This window comes from Bubalus bubalis, chromosome 6 (genome assembly GCF_019923935.1).
Source record: "Bubalus bubalis isolate 160015118507 breed Murrah chromosome 6, NDDB_SH_1, whole genome shotgun sequence".
NCBI classification, from domain to species: Eukaryota; Metazoa; Chordata; class Mammalia; order Artiodactyla; family Bovidae; genus Bubalus; species Bubalus bubalis.
Window position 1 is genome coordinate 67,374,321 of NC_059162.1, and position 16,872 is coordinate 67,391,192.

General features: G+C 41.6%; 1 protein-coding gene across 1 annotated transcript in view; it reads right to left on the minus strand.

Moving 5' to 3' along the window:
- Positions 1–4,215: 4,215 nt before the first annotated feature.
- The window catches only part of ST6GALNAC5 (ST6 N-acetylgalactosaminide alpha-2,6-sialyltransferase 5), a 214,474-nt gene continuing 201,817 nt past the window's right edge, over positions 4,216–16,872 (minus strand). Inside the window, exon 5 of the mRNA XM_006068415.4 lies at positions 4,216–4,447. Within this exon, the coding sequence (XP_006068477.1) occupies positions 4,216–4,447 (232 nt within the window). The remainder of the gene's footprint in view (positions 4,448–16,872) is intronic.

Genomic DNA, 16,872 nt, shown 5'->3' on the forward strand with positions numbered 1-16,872 from the left:
CTACTTAAGTGCAGATATTTGGGCTTATTAAATAGGTTCAGTTCAGTTCAGTCACTCAGTCGTGTCCGACTCTTTGTGGCCCCATGAATCGCAGCACGCCAGGCCTCCCTGTCCATCACCAACTCCCAGAGTTCACTCAGACTCACGTCCATCGAGTCAGTGATGCCATCCAGCCATCTCATCCTCTGTTGTCCCCTTCTCCTCCTGCCCCCAATCCCTCCCAGCATCAGAGTCTTTTCCAATGAGTCAACTCTTCGCATGAGGTGGCCAAAGTACTGGAGTTTCAGCTTTAGCATCATTCCTTCCAAAGAAATCCCAGGGCTGATCTCCTTCAGAATGGACTGGTTGGATCTCCTTGCAGTCCAAGGGACTCTCAAGAGTCTTCTCCAACACCACAGTTCAAAAGCATCAATTCTTCGGCGCTCAGCCTTCTTCACAGTCCAACTCTCACATCCATACATGACCACAGGAAAAACCATAGCTTTGACTAGCCGGACCTTTGTTGGCAAAGTAATGTCTCTGCTTTTGAATATGCTATCTAGGTTGGACATAACTTTCCTTCCAAGGATAGGTACATATGTGTTTAAATAACCACTCTCATTCCTAATAGAATTTCAACATTTTCCTTCCTTCTAAATACCCTTACCATCTAAATCAATAATTTTAATTTTGAGGTGAGTTTTATTTCAAAATGAGGTTATAGCCTTCCACTTTTCATGTAATTCAAATAAATCAGTAACAGAGAGAACCTAGAAAACAAAGGTAATCTGTCTTGAGTGGTCTTGTTTGGAATCCGATACACATATCCAATAGTAACCTAAGGATTCCAAGGAACCTCATAGAAATTTCTCTTTTAAGTACAGGACTCTGTGTTTTGCTTTCACTTATTTTTTGGAGAGAAGCTTCAAGTCTGTGATCTTAGGATACTAGAAGTTCCTGCATGGCTCTGGTTTTATGTCTGGCCCTTAGGAGCACATCCCAGGGTTAGTGAAGCACAGGGACTTAGTTACCAAACACCCATTAACCATAATGGAAATCACACAGCGAAGGCCCCACGCAGCACACTGAATATTTACCTCCTAATGTTCTTTTAATGTATGTTTTCTTGGGTGAATATTTACTGTAGAATATTAAATGCAAGATTCCTCTTTTTATGGGCCATTTGAAGTGATTGATTTTGTTTGTGCATTCCTGTATCCTTGCCCATAAAGGCTATCTATTGTAATGGCCTCTATTCAAATGTTCTTGTGTTGAAATAACAGATTCCACGGATGGGCCAGCCGTGGCTTTGAGTTGCTTTGGTCTTAAAAGCTAGGAGGAAGCTGACGACAAAGCTGGGGAGAGAGGGGAAAGGTATATAACATAATGAGTAGGACTCAGGCTTCAAATATAATCGGATATTGAAATCACTGAGGTCTGTAAATGTGGTTTGTAGTTTTTTTATATCAGAGCTGATTTTAATGGCGTTGCACTGTGTTAAAAATGATAGTCATGACATGGAATGATTTGGCAAGATAGTTCAGTTGCTCATAACCAGGCCCAATAGCACAACTTATCAGAATTCTAGGTATTTTCTTTAAATGCTATAATAAAACCACTGACCAATAATGATTTCTTACATATTTACACCATATTTTAAAAAAATATAAATTCACATACATATCCTAGCCACATGTAGATTTAAAATCTTTCCCAACAAAGCCAGGAATTTCAGAATTTCTTTGATTTATACTCTTTTGAGTATTTGAGAGGGGAAAGTTTCAAAAAAGGTGGAGCTATCATATATTCTTGAAAAAAAAAAAACAAAAACAAAACCCCTAAAACCTAAAGATAACAGACATTTGAGATTATTATTGGATTCAGTAATATAGCTACATTTTTGCATGTCCCGAGTATGCCTTTCTGAATTTTCATAAAAATAAGACTTGTTAAAGAAGTTATTTACATCTGAGCAATACAATCTCTTCAAGTGATAGTAAATGTGGCCTATGTTCTTGTGATTTTTAGTAAGTTCATAAAGTATTGTTTGTTCAGAGTCCGTGCTGTAGAAGAGATTGTGCTGGAATAAAATTCGTTTTGTCTCCTTAAAAAATTGAGAAAATTTAAAGAACACATTCCAATATGTCTTGGACAGACATTTCAATTGTATTGACTTTTTACAGCTCAAGTCACACCACAATAATACCAATATTGTTTTTGCTATATGAGTATCTGGACTGTGTTTGCATGTCAATAACAGTACTCCATATAATTAATAGTACTAGTTCAAGAGAATGGAATTTTAGTACTTCATAAGGAAAAGGAAAAGATGGTAATGTGAGAAACCTTCTTTAATCACAAACCAGGTCATGTTTTGTAAAACAACGTCAGTCTCCATACATAATATTTGCTGGTGCCTTCAAATTTGGCATTAGAGAAATTAATTTCTCCTAAGCCATGAATAAAGAAAACATTGATATATTTTCTAAAAGGCTATTTTTGAACAATATTACTTGCATAATTGAAATCTTCCATACTAGCTGATTTTGGCTTTGAATAAAATAAGTCCTTTATACTCCTGAAGACCAGGGAATGGCAGTGAATATAAGATTTGCAGAGAGTGAACAGTTCATAGGATAAATGAGTCATGTGATGGAAAAATCTTGGGTTCTCTTCTCACAGATTCACAGAGGTGTAGTTCCTTGTTCTTGTAGTCAGAGAACAGCATGAAAGTTCTCCCTCCTGCCTCACTCTTTCACAGGGCATAGTATGAAAGTCCCCACCTCCCCCCCACTGCTGCAATACACATACATTCTTTCTCACTCTTTTGGTGCGAAAAGCACCAGAGAATCAGGGGATGGATTTTTGCCTATGGGGTCCAGGGAGGAGGTATTTTTTCACCACAAGGGGGAGCTAGGTAGTAGGGAGATATAAAGTGAAAGTGTTAGTCGCTCAGTCATGTCTGACTCTTTGTGACCACGTGAACTGTAGCCCACCAGGCTCCTCTGTCCATGGAATTCTTCAGGAAGAATACTGGAGTGGGTTGCCATTCCCTTCTCCAGGGGATCTTCCCAACTCAGGGATTGAACCAGAGTCTCCTGCATTGAAGGCAGATTCTTTACTGTCTGAGCCAACAGGGAAGCCCCTAGTGAGATATAAAAGGCCCCCTAAAATAAGGCTCCTGCGACTGCGGGAGCCTCATCATTCCAAGTATAAAGTCCTTATGTAGATCAACGAGATGCTCATTGAGAGAATTTCAGATCTGGCATGAAACTTAAGTGATGTCACTGTACCAGAGGACAGTGACATCACTTTGCAGAAGAGGAAACTAGGGCTTAAATGAAGCGACCTGCATTAATTATTACCCAAGCCAACTGTCTTTCAGTTTCTGTTGTTGGTCTGGTTTTTGTTTGAACAACGCAGTTTTTGGTTTTCAATATTGTCATTTGGAGCATTTCTGCATGTTGGAAAATATCATAGTTGTTCTTGAAGCCTGAGGGTTCAAAAAATGCAATGCGACGTTTCCAAGCCATATACTGTTGCTTGCTAACAATGAGCACTGTGAACACGGCAGTTTGTCTCCCAGTTCTGGGCCTTTTCCAATTATCATTCAGGATTAAATAATTAGGAGGGATAAATTACTACATAATCATAATCTATAAAAATACTGGCCTAGCGCACACTAAAAAACTCTCAATAAATAAATATTGGGCATTTGCTTATGAAAGTGAAGATGTACTCTTCAGAAATCATGTCCATATTTTCAAGGCTACTCTTTATAAATCACACATACAGAGTCCAACAGATAACAAAGGTTATAGTTCAGGTTAGGATACAATTTTATAGAAAAATGACTTTAGAGGTGGTATTTCTACAAAGGGATACATCTAATGTTGAGTTGTTTATGTCTCAGTTTCGAAGGCAATACTTAAAAAGATCCTACACACTTTCTGCCACGGCAGCATCACTGAAATGTGCATTTGCCTCCTAAGGTAACCCCTTTAGAAAGGGACAACACTCACTGGGATGTATTAATTCTGGAATCTTCCCTTATAGACCAACTGCACTAGTTTGTAGTCATGCCTCAGAGGCATCTATACATGGTACCTCTTGAGGAGGAAGCTATTCCTGCAGCCAGTTTTGTTCCTCTTTCATGTCTGGGGTTTCAGGAAGTTCAGTGGCCCAATGTTTGATACAGTGGGGTTCTTAGGATTTCCGTCTGGCCACACACATTCTTCAGAACACAGGTTTATTCTCAGAATGACTATTGGCAAGAGATTCTGGTTTCCAGTCTGGTTGAAAAAAGTGAATATTGAATGTTCGTGCCCAGTTCTTAAAGACTCGTTTCTCTGTGATAAAGCGGTGATGACTGCCCTTCCGTCCTCGCTCATGAGACAGGTACATTGTACATTCATCAGGTCCAAAAGGTTCATAATAGTGATAAGGTACTGAAAGGTGGTTGGGATCCCTGTAGGAGGAAAGTGAAATAACTGATTAAAACAAAAACAAAAATCCCTTCACTGATTTAGGTAAGATGTTATCTTTAATAAGCTGATAAGCACAAACTACACTTTCAAGTTAAATGAATTTCAACAAATGGCTTTTCTGATGTTTAAGCAATATACACACGGAGAGGTTCTGAGGTTGTGAAATAAAGTCAGTGACCATCGTGATCAGTGAGATTAAACATGTGCACTAGGACATTCAGGCTTTTGGGATTTAGAAACTACATAGTCTTAAAACCCAACTATAGTTCTGATTTCCACTCTTGCCCCATACAGTCTGTTTAGCACAAACAGTTATGATAATATTTATAAAACAAAAACAGATTATTCTGCTTCCCCACCCCCACCCCTCTCCAAACCCTCCAGAGGCTTCCAGCTATACTAAAAGCATGGCCTACAGGGTGTAAGCTAGATTCACTCCAGAGCCTCTCCTAATTTACTCAGCCTTGTCTGCTATGCTCCTACCTTACTGGCCTCTCTGGTGGTCAACTCTGCCAAGCTGGTCCCTTCCCTGAGGTCATGGCTGTTGAGGGTAATCACTTGGCTGGTACACCCCCTCATTTAACTCCTTCTCACTGCTGGGGATTGACACAGATGTATCATCCTCAGAGAACCCTTAACCAATGCCTGCCCCCATCTCTCCATCTCACTTGGATTTATTTTATTTTTGTTTTTTTTTTTTATTTATTTTATTTTTTTAAAAGGTTATATTACCTAATCAAAAGATTCTTTTTTTCTTTTTTAAAAATAAATTTATTTATTTTAATTGGAGGCTAATTACTTTACAATATTGTATTGGTTTTGCCATAGATCAACATGAATCCACCACGGGTGTACACGTGTTTCCCATCCTGAAACCCCTCCCACCTCCCTCCCCATATCATCCCTCTGGGTCATCCCAGTTCACCAGCCCCAAGCTTTCTGTATCATGCATTGAACCTGGACTGGCGATTCGTTTCACATATGATATTATACATGTTTCAATGCCATTCTCCCAAATCATCCCACCCTCTCCCTCTCCCACAGAGTCCAAAAGACTGTTCTATACATCTGTGTCTCTTTCGCTGTCTCGCATACAGGGTTATCGTTACCATTTTTCTAAATTTCATATATATGCGTTAGTACACTGTATTGGTGTTTTTCTTTCTGGCTTACTTCACTGCATAATCAGCTCCAGTTTCATCCACCTCATTAGAACTGATTCAAATGTATTCTTTTTAATGGCTGAGTAATACTCCATTGTGTATATGTACCACAGCTTTCTTATCCATTCATCTGCTGATGGACATCTAGGTTGCTTCCATGTGCTGGCTATTATAAACAGTGCTGCGATGAACATTGGGGTACATGTGTCTCTTTCAATTCTGGTTTCCTTGGTGTGTATGCCCAGCAGTGGGATTGCTGGGTTGTATGGCAGTTCTATTTCCAGTTTTTTAAGGACTCTCCACACTGTTCTCCATAGTGGCTGTACTAGTTTGCATTCCCACCAACAGTGTAGGAGGATTCCCTTTTCTCCACACTCTCTCCAGCATTTATTGCTTGTAGACTTTTGGATCACAGCCATTCTGACTGGTGTGAAATGGTACCTCATTGTGGTTTTGATTTGCATTTCTTTGATAATGATTGACGTTGAGCATATTTTCATGTGTTTGTTAGCCATCTGTATGTCTTCTATGGAGAAATGTCTATTTAGTTCTTTGGCCCATTTTTTGATTGCGTTGTTTATTTTTCTGGAATTGAGCTGCAGGAGTTGCTTGTATATTTTTGAGATTAGTTGTTTGTCAGTTGCTTCGTTTGCTATTATTTTCTCCCATTCTGAAGGCTGTCTTTTCACCTAGCTTAGAGTTTCCTTTGTTGTGCAGAAGCTTTTAATTTTAATTCGGTCCCATTTGTTTATTTTTGCTTTTATTTCCAATATTCTGGGAAGTGTGTCATAGAGGATCCTGCTGTGATTTATGTCAGAGAGTGTTTTGCCTATGTTCTCCTCTAGGAGTTTTATAGTTTCTGGTCTTATGTTTAGATCTTTAATCCATTTGGAGTTTATTTTTATGTATGGTGTTAGGAAGCGTTCTAGTTTCATTCTTTTACAAGTGGTTGACCAATTTTCCCAGAACCACTTGTTAAAGAGATTGTCTTTTCTCCATTGTATATTCTTGCCTCCTTTGTCAAAGATAAGGTGTCCATATGTGCGTGGATTTATCTCTGGGCTTTCTATTTTGTTCTATTGATCTATATTTCTGTCTTCGTGCCAGTACCATACTGTCTTGATCATTGTGGCGTTGTAGTAGAGCCTGAAGTCAGGCAGGTTGATTCCTCCAGTTCCATTCTTCTTTCTTAAGATTGCTTTGGCTATTCGAGGTTTTTTGTATTTCCATACAAATTGTGAAATTATTTGTTCTAGCTTTGTGAAAAATACCATTGGTAGCTTGATAGGGATTGTATTGAATCTATGGATTGCTTTGGGTAGTATACTCATTTTCACTATATTGATTCTTCCAATCCATGAACATGGTATATTTCTCCATCTGTTAGTGTCCTCTTTGATTTCTTTCACCAGTGTTTTATAGTTTTCTATATATAGGTCTTTAGTTTCTTTAGGTAGATATAGTCCCTAAGTATTTTATTCTTTTCGTTGCAACGGTTTTTTAAAAAATATTTATTATTGGCTGTGCTGGGTCTTAGCGGGATCTTTGCTGCTGCTGCTAAGTTACTTCAGTCGTGTCCGACTCTGTGAGACCCCATAGACGGCAGCCCACTAGGCTCCTCTGTCCCTGGGATTCTCCAGGCAAGAATACTGGAGTGGGTTGCCATTTCCTTCTCCAATGCATGAAAGTGAAAAGTGAAAGTGAAGTCATTCAGTTGTGCCCAACTCTTAGCGACCCCATGGACTGCAGCCTACCAGGCTCCTCTATCCATGGGATTTTCCAGGCAAGAGGACTGGAGTGGGGTGCCATTGCCTTCTCTTTAGTTGCACACTAACTCTTAGTTGCAGTATGTGGGATTTAGTTCCCTGAACAGGGATCGAACCCAGGCCTTGTGTACTGGGAGCATGAAGTCTTCCCTGAACCACCAGAGAAGTCCCTGGATTTATTTTCCTTATGGCATTAATTGGTTTCTGAAATTGCTATTGTTGTTTACTTGCTTCTTGTCTATTCACGAGAATAGGCCTTTGTCTTATTCCTAGCAGGTGCTCCATATCTCTATCTCTATATCTGCCTCAAGGGAGAAATACTGGCTCTTTCTTAAAGATAATGTGAACAGGATTAACATGAGGGGTGGTTGGCGCCCTGATGTTGGATTATTAAAATATCTCACTCTCTAAGAGCTCTGGTCTCTGATCAGTTTCGATTCTAGGCCAGTCCACTCCATCTCTTCTGTGTTGAAGTCTAAATGACAAGAGCAGTCAAGACATCCCAGTAGATTACGCTTCCTACTTTGACTTACACTCACCAAGCAGCCTTGCTGCAGAAACTAAGTTTTTCTTGTCCCTCTTATGGCTTCTCTTAAAAGGCATCCCAGCTTCCTGCAAACCACCTTACGGCACCTGATGCCCTAGGGCCCCCTTCCCAGCACTCGGCTCTACTCTAAGTACAGTCACTTGGTTTCCCAGAGATGCTCATCCTGCTAGACACCTATTCGCTTTCTTCAGAGGAGATCAATAGACAAATGGCTTTTAGAGTAGCAACTTTACTGAGGTCAGGGATCGAAGTCTTTTATCAAGAGGGGTGTTGAGTTTGTGGCTCTGACAGCAGTAAACCTTTGAGCTTCCTCTCCTCTGAGGTTAAAGTTCTTCCAGGAAAAGAGATTTATTTTTGTCATGCACCATTTAAACATTCCTCATCCTGGGTTGGATGCTATGCTGAGTTAATACTTTGCATCTCTATTATGCTTGTCTCGGAAGTAATTCTGTGTTTTATATTAAGACATCAGATCCCGTCCTATCTAGTTATTATAGAGTTCACTTATTTATTTCCCTGGTGGCTCAGACAGTAAAGAAGCTGCCTGCAATGCAGGAGACCTAGGTTTGATCCCTGGGTCAGGAAGATCCCCTGGAGAAGGGAATGGCTACCCACTCCAGTATTCTTGTCTGGAAAATTTCATGAACAGAAGAACTTTGGCAGGCTACAGTCCGTAAGTTGCAAAGAGCTGGACCTGACTCAGTGACTAACACTTTCACTTATTTATTGCCCTAGAAATTAGAATCCCCTTCAAATTTTACTAGAAGTTGTTTTCAACACAGAAAGTGTATGGTAGGAAAAATTCAAGTTGGAACTGACCAGTATGAAGAAAATAAAAAAGAAATAAAAAGTTGCGAGACATATCTTTCCTAGATTCATATGGCATAATTTGGGGAACCATGCTAAATTCATGTCACCATAGTAGACTTGGTGTTGAGTTTTTACTCCAGCATGCATCAGGTTTTAAATCTGATTCAGCTAAGTTTTGAGCATATTATTGGCATCAGTATGACTAAAGAAACAATCAGGTTTCTAAAAATATCATGAGATTGATTTGGCACCTAGGAATAGAGGGAAATTGGAAACCAGCTAAAGGACGCTGTAGGTTCAATTTCCTTATTCAGGAAGACCATCTGCTTGAATGAAAACACATCTGGCTCCCTGCTGATCTCCTCAAGGGAGATTTACATCTTTGGTCATTATGGTTTCAAAGGTGTCCAAATAAGTGGGGGTTGTCTCCACCCTTTAAAACTTTGTCCAAATGGCAGAAAAGTGCTTGATGGGATTGATTACAGAAGGCAGAGCTGAAGCAACTGCAGGAACAATCTTCCTGTAGATTGTCAGCATGCTATTAGCTGTCATCCACTGTGCCATTCAGAAAGCCCTTCCTTCAGAAAATTTAAGGTTATAATTCCTTGAGTTTTTTTCTCAAGCCTGACTTTCTATAAGCTGCTATAGGTTTTTTCCCCCTCCACCTGATCCAAATGACTACAACAATAAGAATCAGCAGAATTTCCACATCAGGAGGCTACTGTTGTAGAAGGGAGGATTCTGGCATCCAAGTTGCTGGTGGGGGCCAGGGGATGTTCAGGGAGTGAAGGTGCGGGGGTGGGAGGGGTATGGTAATTACAGAGCCAGTTTGTTCCCTAAGTGGCTGCAGCCTGTTATCAGCCCCCCAAGGGCCAGTGTGGGAACAAAATCCTGCAGAATAATGCGAAGAAGGAATTTTCTTTTTCTTTATAGAGAAGCCAGGTGGGTAGGATAAAAGAACTAATGTTTAGTGCACAGGAGGAGCTTTAAAGAAATACCACTGCCTGTGCTCCACCTCCACAGAGTCTTGTTTAATTGATTTGGAGAGGGTCCCAGGCATAGGTATTTTAAAAAGTGACTTGGTTTTGTGTATCAAAATAAATAATGGCAATATTGAATTGTAAGTCCCATAAAGTAAAATAGAATAAATATCTATGAGTCCATGACGATTTCAATAAATTACTGATTAAATAAATAAATGAGGGAGAAGAAAAAGCATTTCCTTGCAGTGTAATTCCAACTAATACTCCAGAAAAAAATGAGGGAGTAGAAAATCGCCATTAGAATAATGCAGTAATTACTGCAGGCAAGATGCATGAATGAATGGAATATAAGGGGGGGGGAGATGAGAAATAGATTATTTGCATAAAGCACCCCTAGGTATTTAATGACAAAAGGAAAAAATAGTAAACTGACAATGAGTAAACCCAGCAGATGACACCATACCCAAGTTACTAAGGTTAACATCACCAGTAGTAAGATATTTTAACATCATGTACCTCTTGATATGAGATGCAACTGCTTCTGTGGCATCCTTCTCAGTAATGCATAACCTCAAACTAATAATAAGAAAGTGAAAGTAAAGTCGTTCAGTAGTGTCCGACTCTTTGCGATCCCATGGACTGTAGTCTACCAGGCTTCTCTGTCCATGGGATTTTCCAGACAATGGAGTGGGTTGCCATTTCCTTCTCCAGGGGCTCTTCCTGACCCAGGGATCAAACCCAGGTCTCCTGCATTGCAGGCAGACACTTTACCCTCTGAGCCACAAGTCTAAAGCAATGGATATCCTACAGAAATGAGCAGAATTCTTCAAATGTGTTGGAGTCATGAAAGATATGGAAAGACTTAGGACCTGTCACAGACTGGAGGAGACTAAGGAGACATAAGCAAATGCAAAGGGAGCCTGGATTGGGTCCTGGAGGAGACAAAAGACATCAGTAGAAAAAGATGGTGAAATCTGAAAAAAGCCTGCAGTTTAGTTGAGAGTACTGCACCAGCGTTAATGTCTTACTTTTGAGAACTGCACCAGAATATTAACTTTAGAGGATCAGGATGAAGGATATACAGAAACTCCCTTGTACTATTTTTGCAACATTTTCTGTAAGTCTAAAACTTTTTCAAAACAAAAAATTTAAAAAGATAATAATGTGGGACTTTCCTGGTGGTCCAGTGGTTGGAACTCTGCCTTGCAATGCAGGGGCTATGGGTTCTATCCCTGGACGAGGGGCGGAGGGTGAACTGGGATCCGATATGTCATGGAGAAACTGGGCTGTACACTGCAACTACTGAGCCCACGTACAGCAACTAGAGAGCCTGCACACTGCAGTGAAAGATCTATGACTCAACAAGGACCTCACGTGCCACAAGTAGGACCCAATGCAGCCAAGTCATAAATAAATAAATATTAAAAAAAAAATGGTGCTTGTGCTCAGTCGTTTTCGTTTTTTTGCGACCCTATGGACTGTAGCCCACCAGGCTCCTTTGTCCATGGAATTTTCCAGGTGAGAAAACTGGAATGGGTTGTCATTTCCTCCTGCAGGGCATCTTCACAACCCAGGAATCAAATCAGAATCTCCTGAGTCTCCTGCATTGCCAGGTGGGCTATTTACCACTGAGCCCCCTGGGAAGCCCCTTTTAAAAAGGTAATAATGTCATAAAGTTCTGTAGGAGATCCTAACATGCAGCCAGGTTGAAGATGGCTGATTTAGTTAAGTCCCTGCCAAATCAGAGCTTCAGTTCAGTTTGGTTGCTCAGTTGTGTTCCACTCTTTGCGACCTCATGGACTGCAGCACCCCAGGCTTCCCTGTCCTTCACCAACTTCCAGAGCTTGCTCAAACTCATGTCCATCAAATTGGTGATGCTATCCAAGCATCTCATCCTCTGTCATCCCCTTCTCCTGCTTTCAATCTTTTCCAGCATTAGGGTCTTTTCCAATGATTCAGTTCTTCGCATCAGGTGGCCAAATATTGGAGTTTCAGCTTTAGCATCAGTCCTTCCAATGAATACTCAGGACTGATTTCCTTAAGGATTGACTGGTTTGATCTCTTTGCTGTCAAAGGGGCTCTCAAGAGTCTTCTCCAGCACCACAGTTCAAAAGCATCAATTTTTCGGCCCTCAGCTTTCTTTATGGTCCAACTCTCACATCCATTCATGACTACTGGAAAAATCATCAGATCAGATCAGATCAGATCAATCACTCTATCCAGTCCGACTCTTTGCGACCCCATGAATTGCAGCACGCCAGGCCTCCCTGTCCATCACCAACTCCCGGAGTTCACTCAGACTCACGTCCATCGAGTCAGTGATGCAATCCAGCCATCTCATCCTCTGTCATCCCCTTCTCCTCTTGCCCCCAATCCCTCCCAGCATCAGAGTCTTTTCCAATGAGTCAACTCTTTGCATGAGGTGGCCAAAGTACTGGAGTTTCAGCTTTAGCATCATTCCTTCCAAAGAAATCCCAGGGCTGATCTCCTTCAGAATGGACTGGTTGGATCTCCTTGCAGTCCAAGCAACTCTTAAGAGTCTTCCACAACACCACAGTTCAAAAGCATCAATTCTTCGGCACTCAGCTTTCTTCACAGTCCAACTCTCAGGAAAAATCATAGGTTTGACTATATGGACCTTTGTTGGCAAAGTAATATCTCTGCTTTTTAATATGCTGTCTAGGTTTTTCATAGCTTTTCTTCCAAGGAGGAAGTGTCTTTTAATTTCATGGCTGCAGTCACCATGCTTATTTCTAAACTCAATTCTAGCCACTGATATCACTGGCAGCAGGAGTTGGTGATGTGCCATTTTTTTAATCTTCTAAAGCTAAGCTTTGCAATTATGAAAAGCTTATCATTAACAGGTAAGGGTGGATACTTCCATTTCTGGGTCTGACCAGATTGACCCTGATCTCTGGATTTGGCCTGGATTATCTGTAAGGCTAAAGATCCCGATGCAAGAATGGCGCTTTTGTCTCTCTTTAGAGCTCTCAGACACTCTCTTCAAACATACTTGTATTCTTGGCATGGTATCTAGTACCACATGGCTTAAAGCTCAATAATCAGAAAACTAAGATCATGGCATCTGGTCCCATCACTTCATGGCAAATAGATGGGGAAACAGTGGCTGACTTTATTTTTCTGGGCTCCAAAATCATTGCAGATGGTGATTGCAGCCATGAAATTAAAAGATGCTTACTCCTTGGAAGGAAAGTTATGACCAACCTAGAGTGACTTCATTTTCACTTTTCAATTTCATGCATTGGAGAAGGAAATGGCAACCCATTCCAGTGTTCTGGCCTGGAGAATCCCAGGGATGAGGGAGCCTCGTGGGCTGCTGTCTACGGGTCACATAGAGTTGGACACAACTGAAGCGACTTGGTAGCAGCAGCAGACAGCATATTAAAAAGCAGAAACATTACTTTGTCAACAAAGGTCCGTCTAGTCAAGGCTATGGTTTTTCCAGTAGTCATCTATGGATGTGAGAGTTGGACTATAAAGAAAGCTGAGAGCCAAAGAATTGATGCTTTTGAACTGTGGTGTTGGAGAAGACTCTTGAGAGTCCCTTGGACTGCAAGGAGATCCAACCAGTCCATCCTAAAGGAGATTAGTCCTAGATGTTCATTGGAAGGACTGATGTTTAAGCTGAAACTCCAATACTTTGGCCACCTGATGCGGAAGAGCTGACTCATTTGAAAAGACCCTGATGCTGGGAAAGGTTGAGGGCAGGAGGAGAAGGGGACGACAGAGGATGAGATGGTTGGATGGCATCACTGACTAAATGAACATGGGTTTGGGTGGACTCTGGGAGTTGGTGATGGACAGGGTGGCCTAGTGTGCTGTGGTTCATGGGGTCACAAAGAGTCAGACACGACTGAGCAACTGAACTGAACTGAACTGGCAGGTAGTCAGGCAAACTTTGAGGAACAGAGTTGAATCAACATCTGTCAAGTGTCCCGGTGGTTCCGAAACTGGCTTGCTCTGGACACTTCAGAGCATTCAGAAGAAAGTGTTCCCCTAACAGGCCTTCTTACACAGCTGCTTCAGGCCTGTGAAACTCCATGAGACACCTTCATTCTGTTGCCTCCATTTCTTGTCTTACAGCCTCTTTTGGAAGAAAACTGCTGCACACCTGAAGTGGTAGAAACCAGTGGAATAATACTTGTGTTTCTGGGGCACAGGAAACACTGAGAGCCTATAGCTGTCCACCCTTCATGGATCAAAGGGTACAAGTGAGTCATTTGAACCCTATATCGACTACCAACCACTCAGGCACCTCAGAAGCATTGCACCCATGGGACAGAGGAAGGTAATGAGAACATCCAGTGACCAGTAAGATTTGGTCAAATTATAGCAGAGATAAAAGAAGAAATTATGGAAAAGTTAACATCTATGAAAAAATACAACAATCTATTTTAAGTTCACTTCATAAAATGTGAACCACATGAATGCATTATATTCCATACCCATCCTCTGTAAGCATCTACATGATGGACTGTTGCCAAGTAGGAACTTGCCCTGTTACGCTGGCAGCTTTATTAATGTTCACTAGCTAATAACTCTAGCAGAATCAACTCTCTGATATTCACGATACCTTTGAGATGTCCTTCACATTATGGATGAGATATTAATTTAGTTCCATGACAGTGATCACTCTGAGTCATTACTCTGCTAATTAATACTCAAGAAATGATGGGTAACAGAGAGTTGTAAACTTGGTAATGTGTTAAGTATGATCAGAAATAAGATTACTAGGTAGAATTTAAATGCTTGGCCCATTATTATCACAAATAATTTACAATGGAAAATGGGATTAAAAATACTTACCATAACTTAGTTTGGAAAGCAATGATAACAGATCTTTTTCATTGCAATTTATAGTCCATCTAGAGAGAATGGATTTGCCTTCCTATATGGATATGGCATGATTTAAAGGTCCATGTCCACATAATAATATATTTTGAGGCTGTCTCTGGTGAGACATGACATTAATTTTCTCCAGCTTTCTGAACACTGATGAGTCGGAGTGATGAAGGCAGAATAGACTGATGCCTCCTGCCTGAACCTCTCTCTGAGGACCAGTGCTGGCCTTGGCTGAGAATGATACAGGTGGCTACAAGTGACTTCTTCAGATCTTGAAATCTGAATTTGCCACTGGTTAATTATACTCTTCACTCACCTGGCACTTTTGATCTTGGAATAAATATACAATTAGTCTCCTAAACACTGCCAGGGAAAGGAAGGTTTTTATTTATTCACTGAGTTAATCAATACTGAATACACACTATGTGCCAGAAAAAGTGGCAAGAACTGGAGATACAAACGTGGCTTGAGATAGGACCCCTTCCCTTATGGAGATCACGGGCTGATGAAGAAGATGAATGTGTCACCCAGGGAGGTGAGCAGAGGAAGAGGTGGGAGAGGCCCCAGGAGGGGCCTAGGTGAGGTCTGACCCAGACAGGAAGTCAGGGAAAGCTTGGAGGAAGAGGATCTCTGAAGCACTGGAGTGAGATGTTAAGAGTTTTGCCTTTTGAGTCCTGGAGACCTGAATTCAAATCACAGCTCCATCACTTTCCTGCCCCACAACTTTGGCAGCTGTTTCATGTCCTCAAGCTTCATATGTAAAATGGCAATAATAATAATGTTTACCTCCTGGGATTATCATCAAGTTTCAATGAAATGGCACATGTATTCACAGTAAGCATAGGGCCAGCACTTGGTATATGTAGAAAAATATCAGCCATTAATACTACAGTGAAAAACTAGTAGCAATTAGCGAGATTAAGAATGAGGGGATGGACATTCCAAGATGAGGGCAAAGGGGCAGGTGTTCACAGGGTGAGCTCCTTCTTGAGTTCCTCACTGTGGCTAAAATAAGTCTGTGAATAGAGATGTGTGTGTGTGCTTATTTGCTCAGTTGTGTCCTCTTTGCGACCCTGTGGATGCGCTGTAGCTTACTAGGCTTCTCTGTCCACGGGAGTTTTCAGGCAAGAATACTGGAATGGGGTGCCATTTCCTCCTCTAGGGAGTCTTCCCAACCCAGAGATAGAACCCAAGTCTCCTCCATTGCAGACAGGTTCTTTACCCACTGAGCCTTCATTGAAGAAGCCAGGAGATGAGACTAAAGTGGCTGCAGAGGGTAGGTCCTGAGGGCTTGTGTGCTAAGCTAGGGAGTGTGAACACTGTTCTAAAAACTGTGGGGACCTACTGAGGGGTTTCAGTGACAGAGTCAGATGTGATGGTTATCTAGAGGAAAGAGAAAGACCAGAGTCAGAGAGAGCAGTCAGAAGGCTACGGTGGCACCAGACTAAGGAGGAAACGGTTGCACACCAGTCACATGACTTTTAGTCAGTGTTAGATACTGCCAGGTTTTGAATAACACGTCCTTCATCTGCCAACATGGTCATTTACACATTCACTGTCTCCATTTGTGGGTTTAAATATGAACATAGGGTTATTATTCTCCCCAAGGAGTCCATGTGCCTGAAATACTAGAAGTGGCTACTAGAAGTTTTCTGGCTAATAAATGGCAATCGGTCCATGGGGAGGGCCCAACTACTGGAAAGGGGAGGCATTATGGGGGTGTTCAGTTATATCCAACTCTTTACGACTCCATGGACGTAGTCCACCAGGTTTCTCTGTCTTTGGGATTTACTTCCTCTGGAAGTAAGTCAGGCCCCTCTGGGTGGGAGGGGTGAGAAGGCCAGACCTGCAGGGGAACTGGAAGAAAATGACAGCTCTAGGCCTGTGGGGATAAGCTACCCACACTTCCTACAAGTCAGGCACTCGTGGGTTTCCTCAGCTGTCTGCTCCGTATGATATAATCTAGTCCTCTACTCCCTGTCCTACCCCACCCCCGTCCCTATATGTCCCAGCATACCAGCATACAGCAAGCGACATTGATTCCCTTTGGGTCACTGCCATGCTAAGCTGATGGAAATGATTGCAGAATTAGTCCAATCTTTGGTCTTTCTGTGCCTCAGTTTCCTTGTCAATGAGAAAGTGATGATCAGATTCTCTTTAGAAGTGTGTGAGGGCCTTCCCTGGTGGCTAATTGGTAAAGAAGCCCCTGCAATGCAAGAGACCTGGGTTCGATCCCTGGGTCTGGAGATCCCCTGGAGAAGGAAATGGCAACCC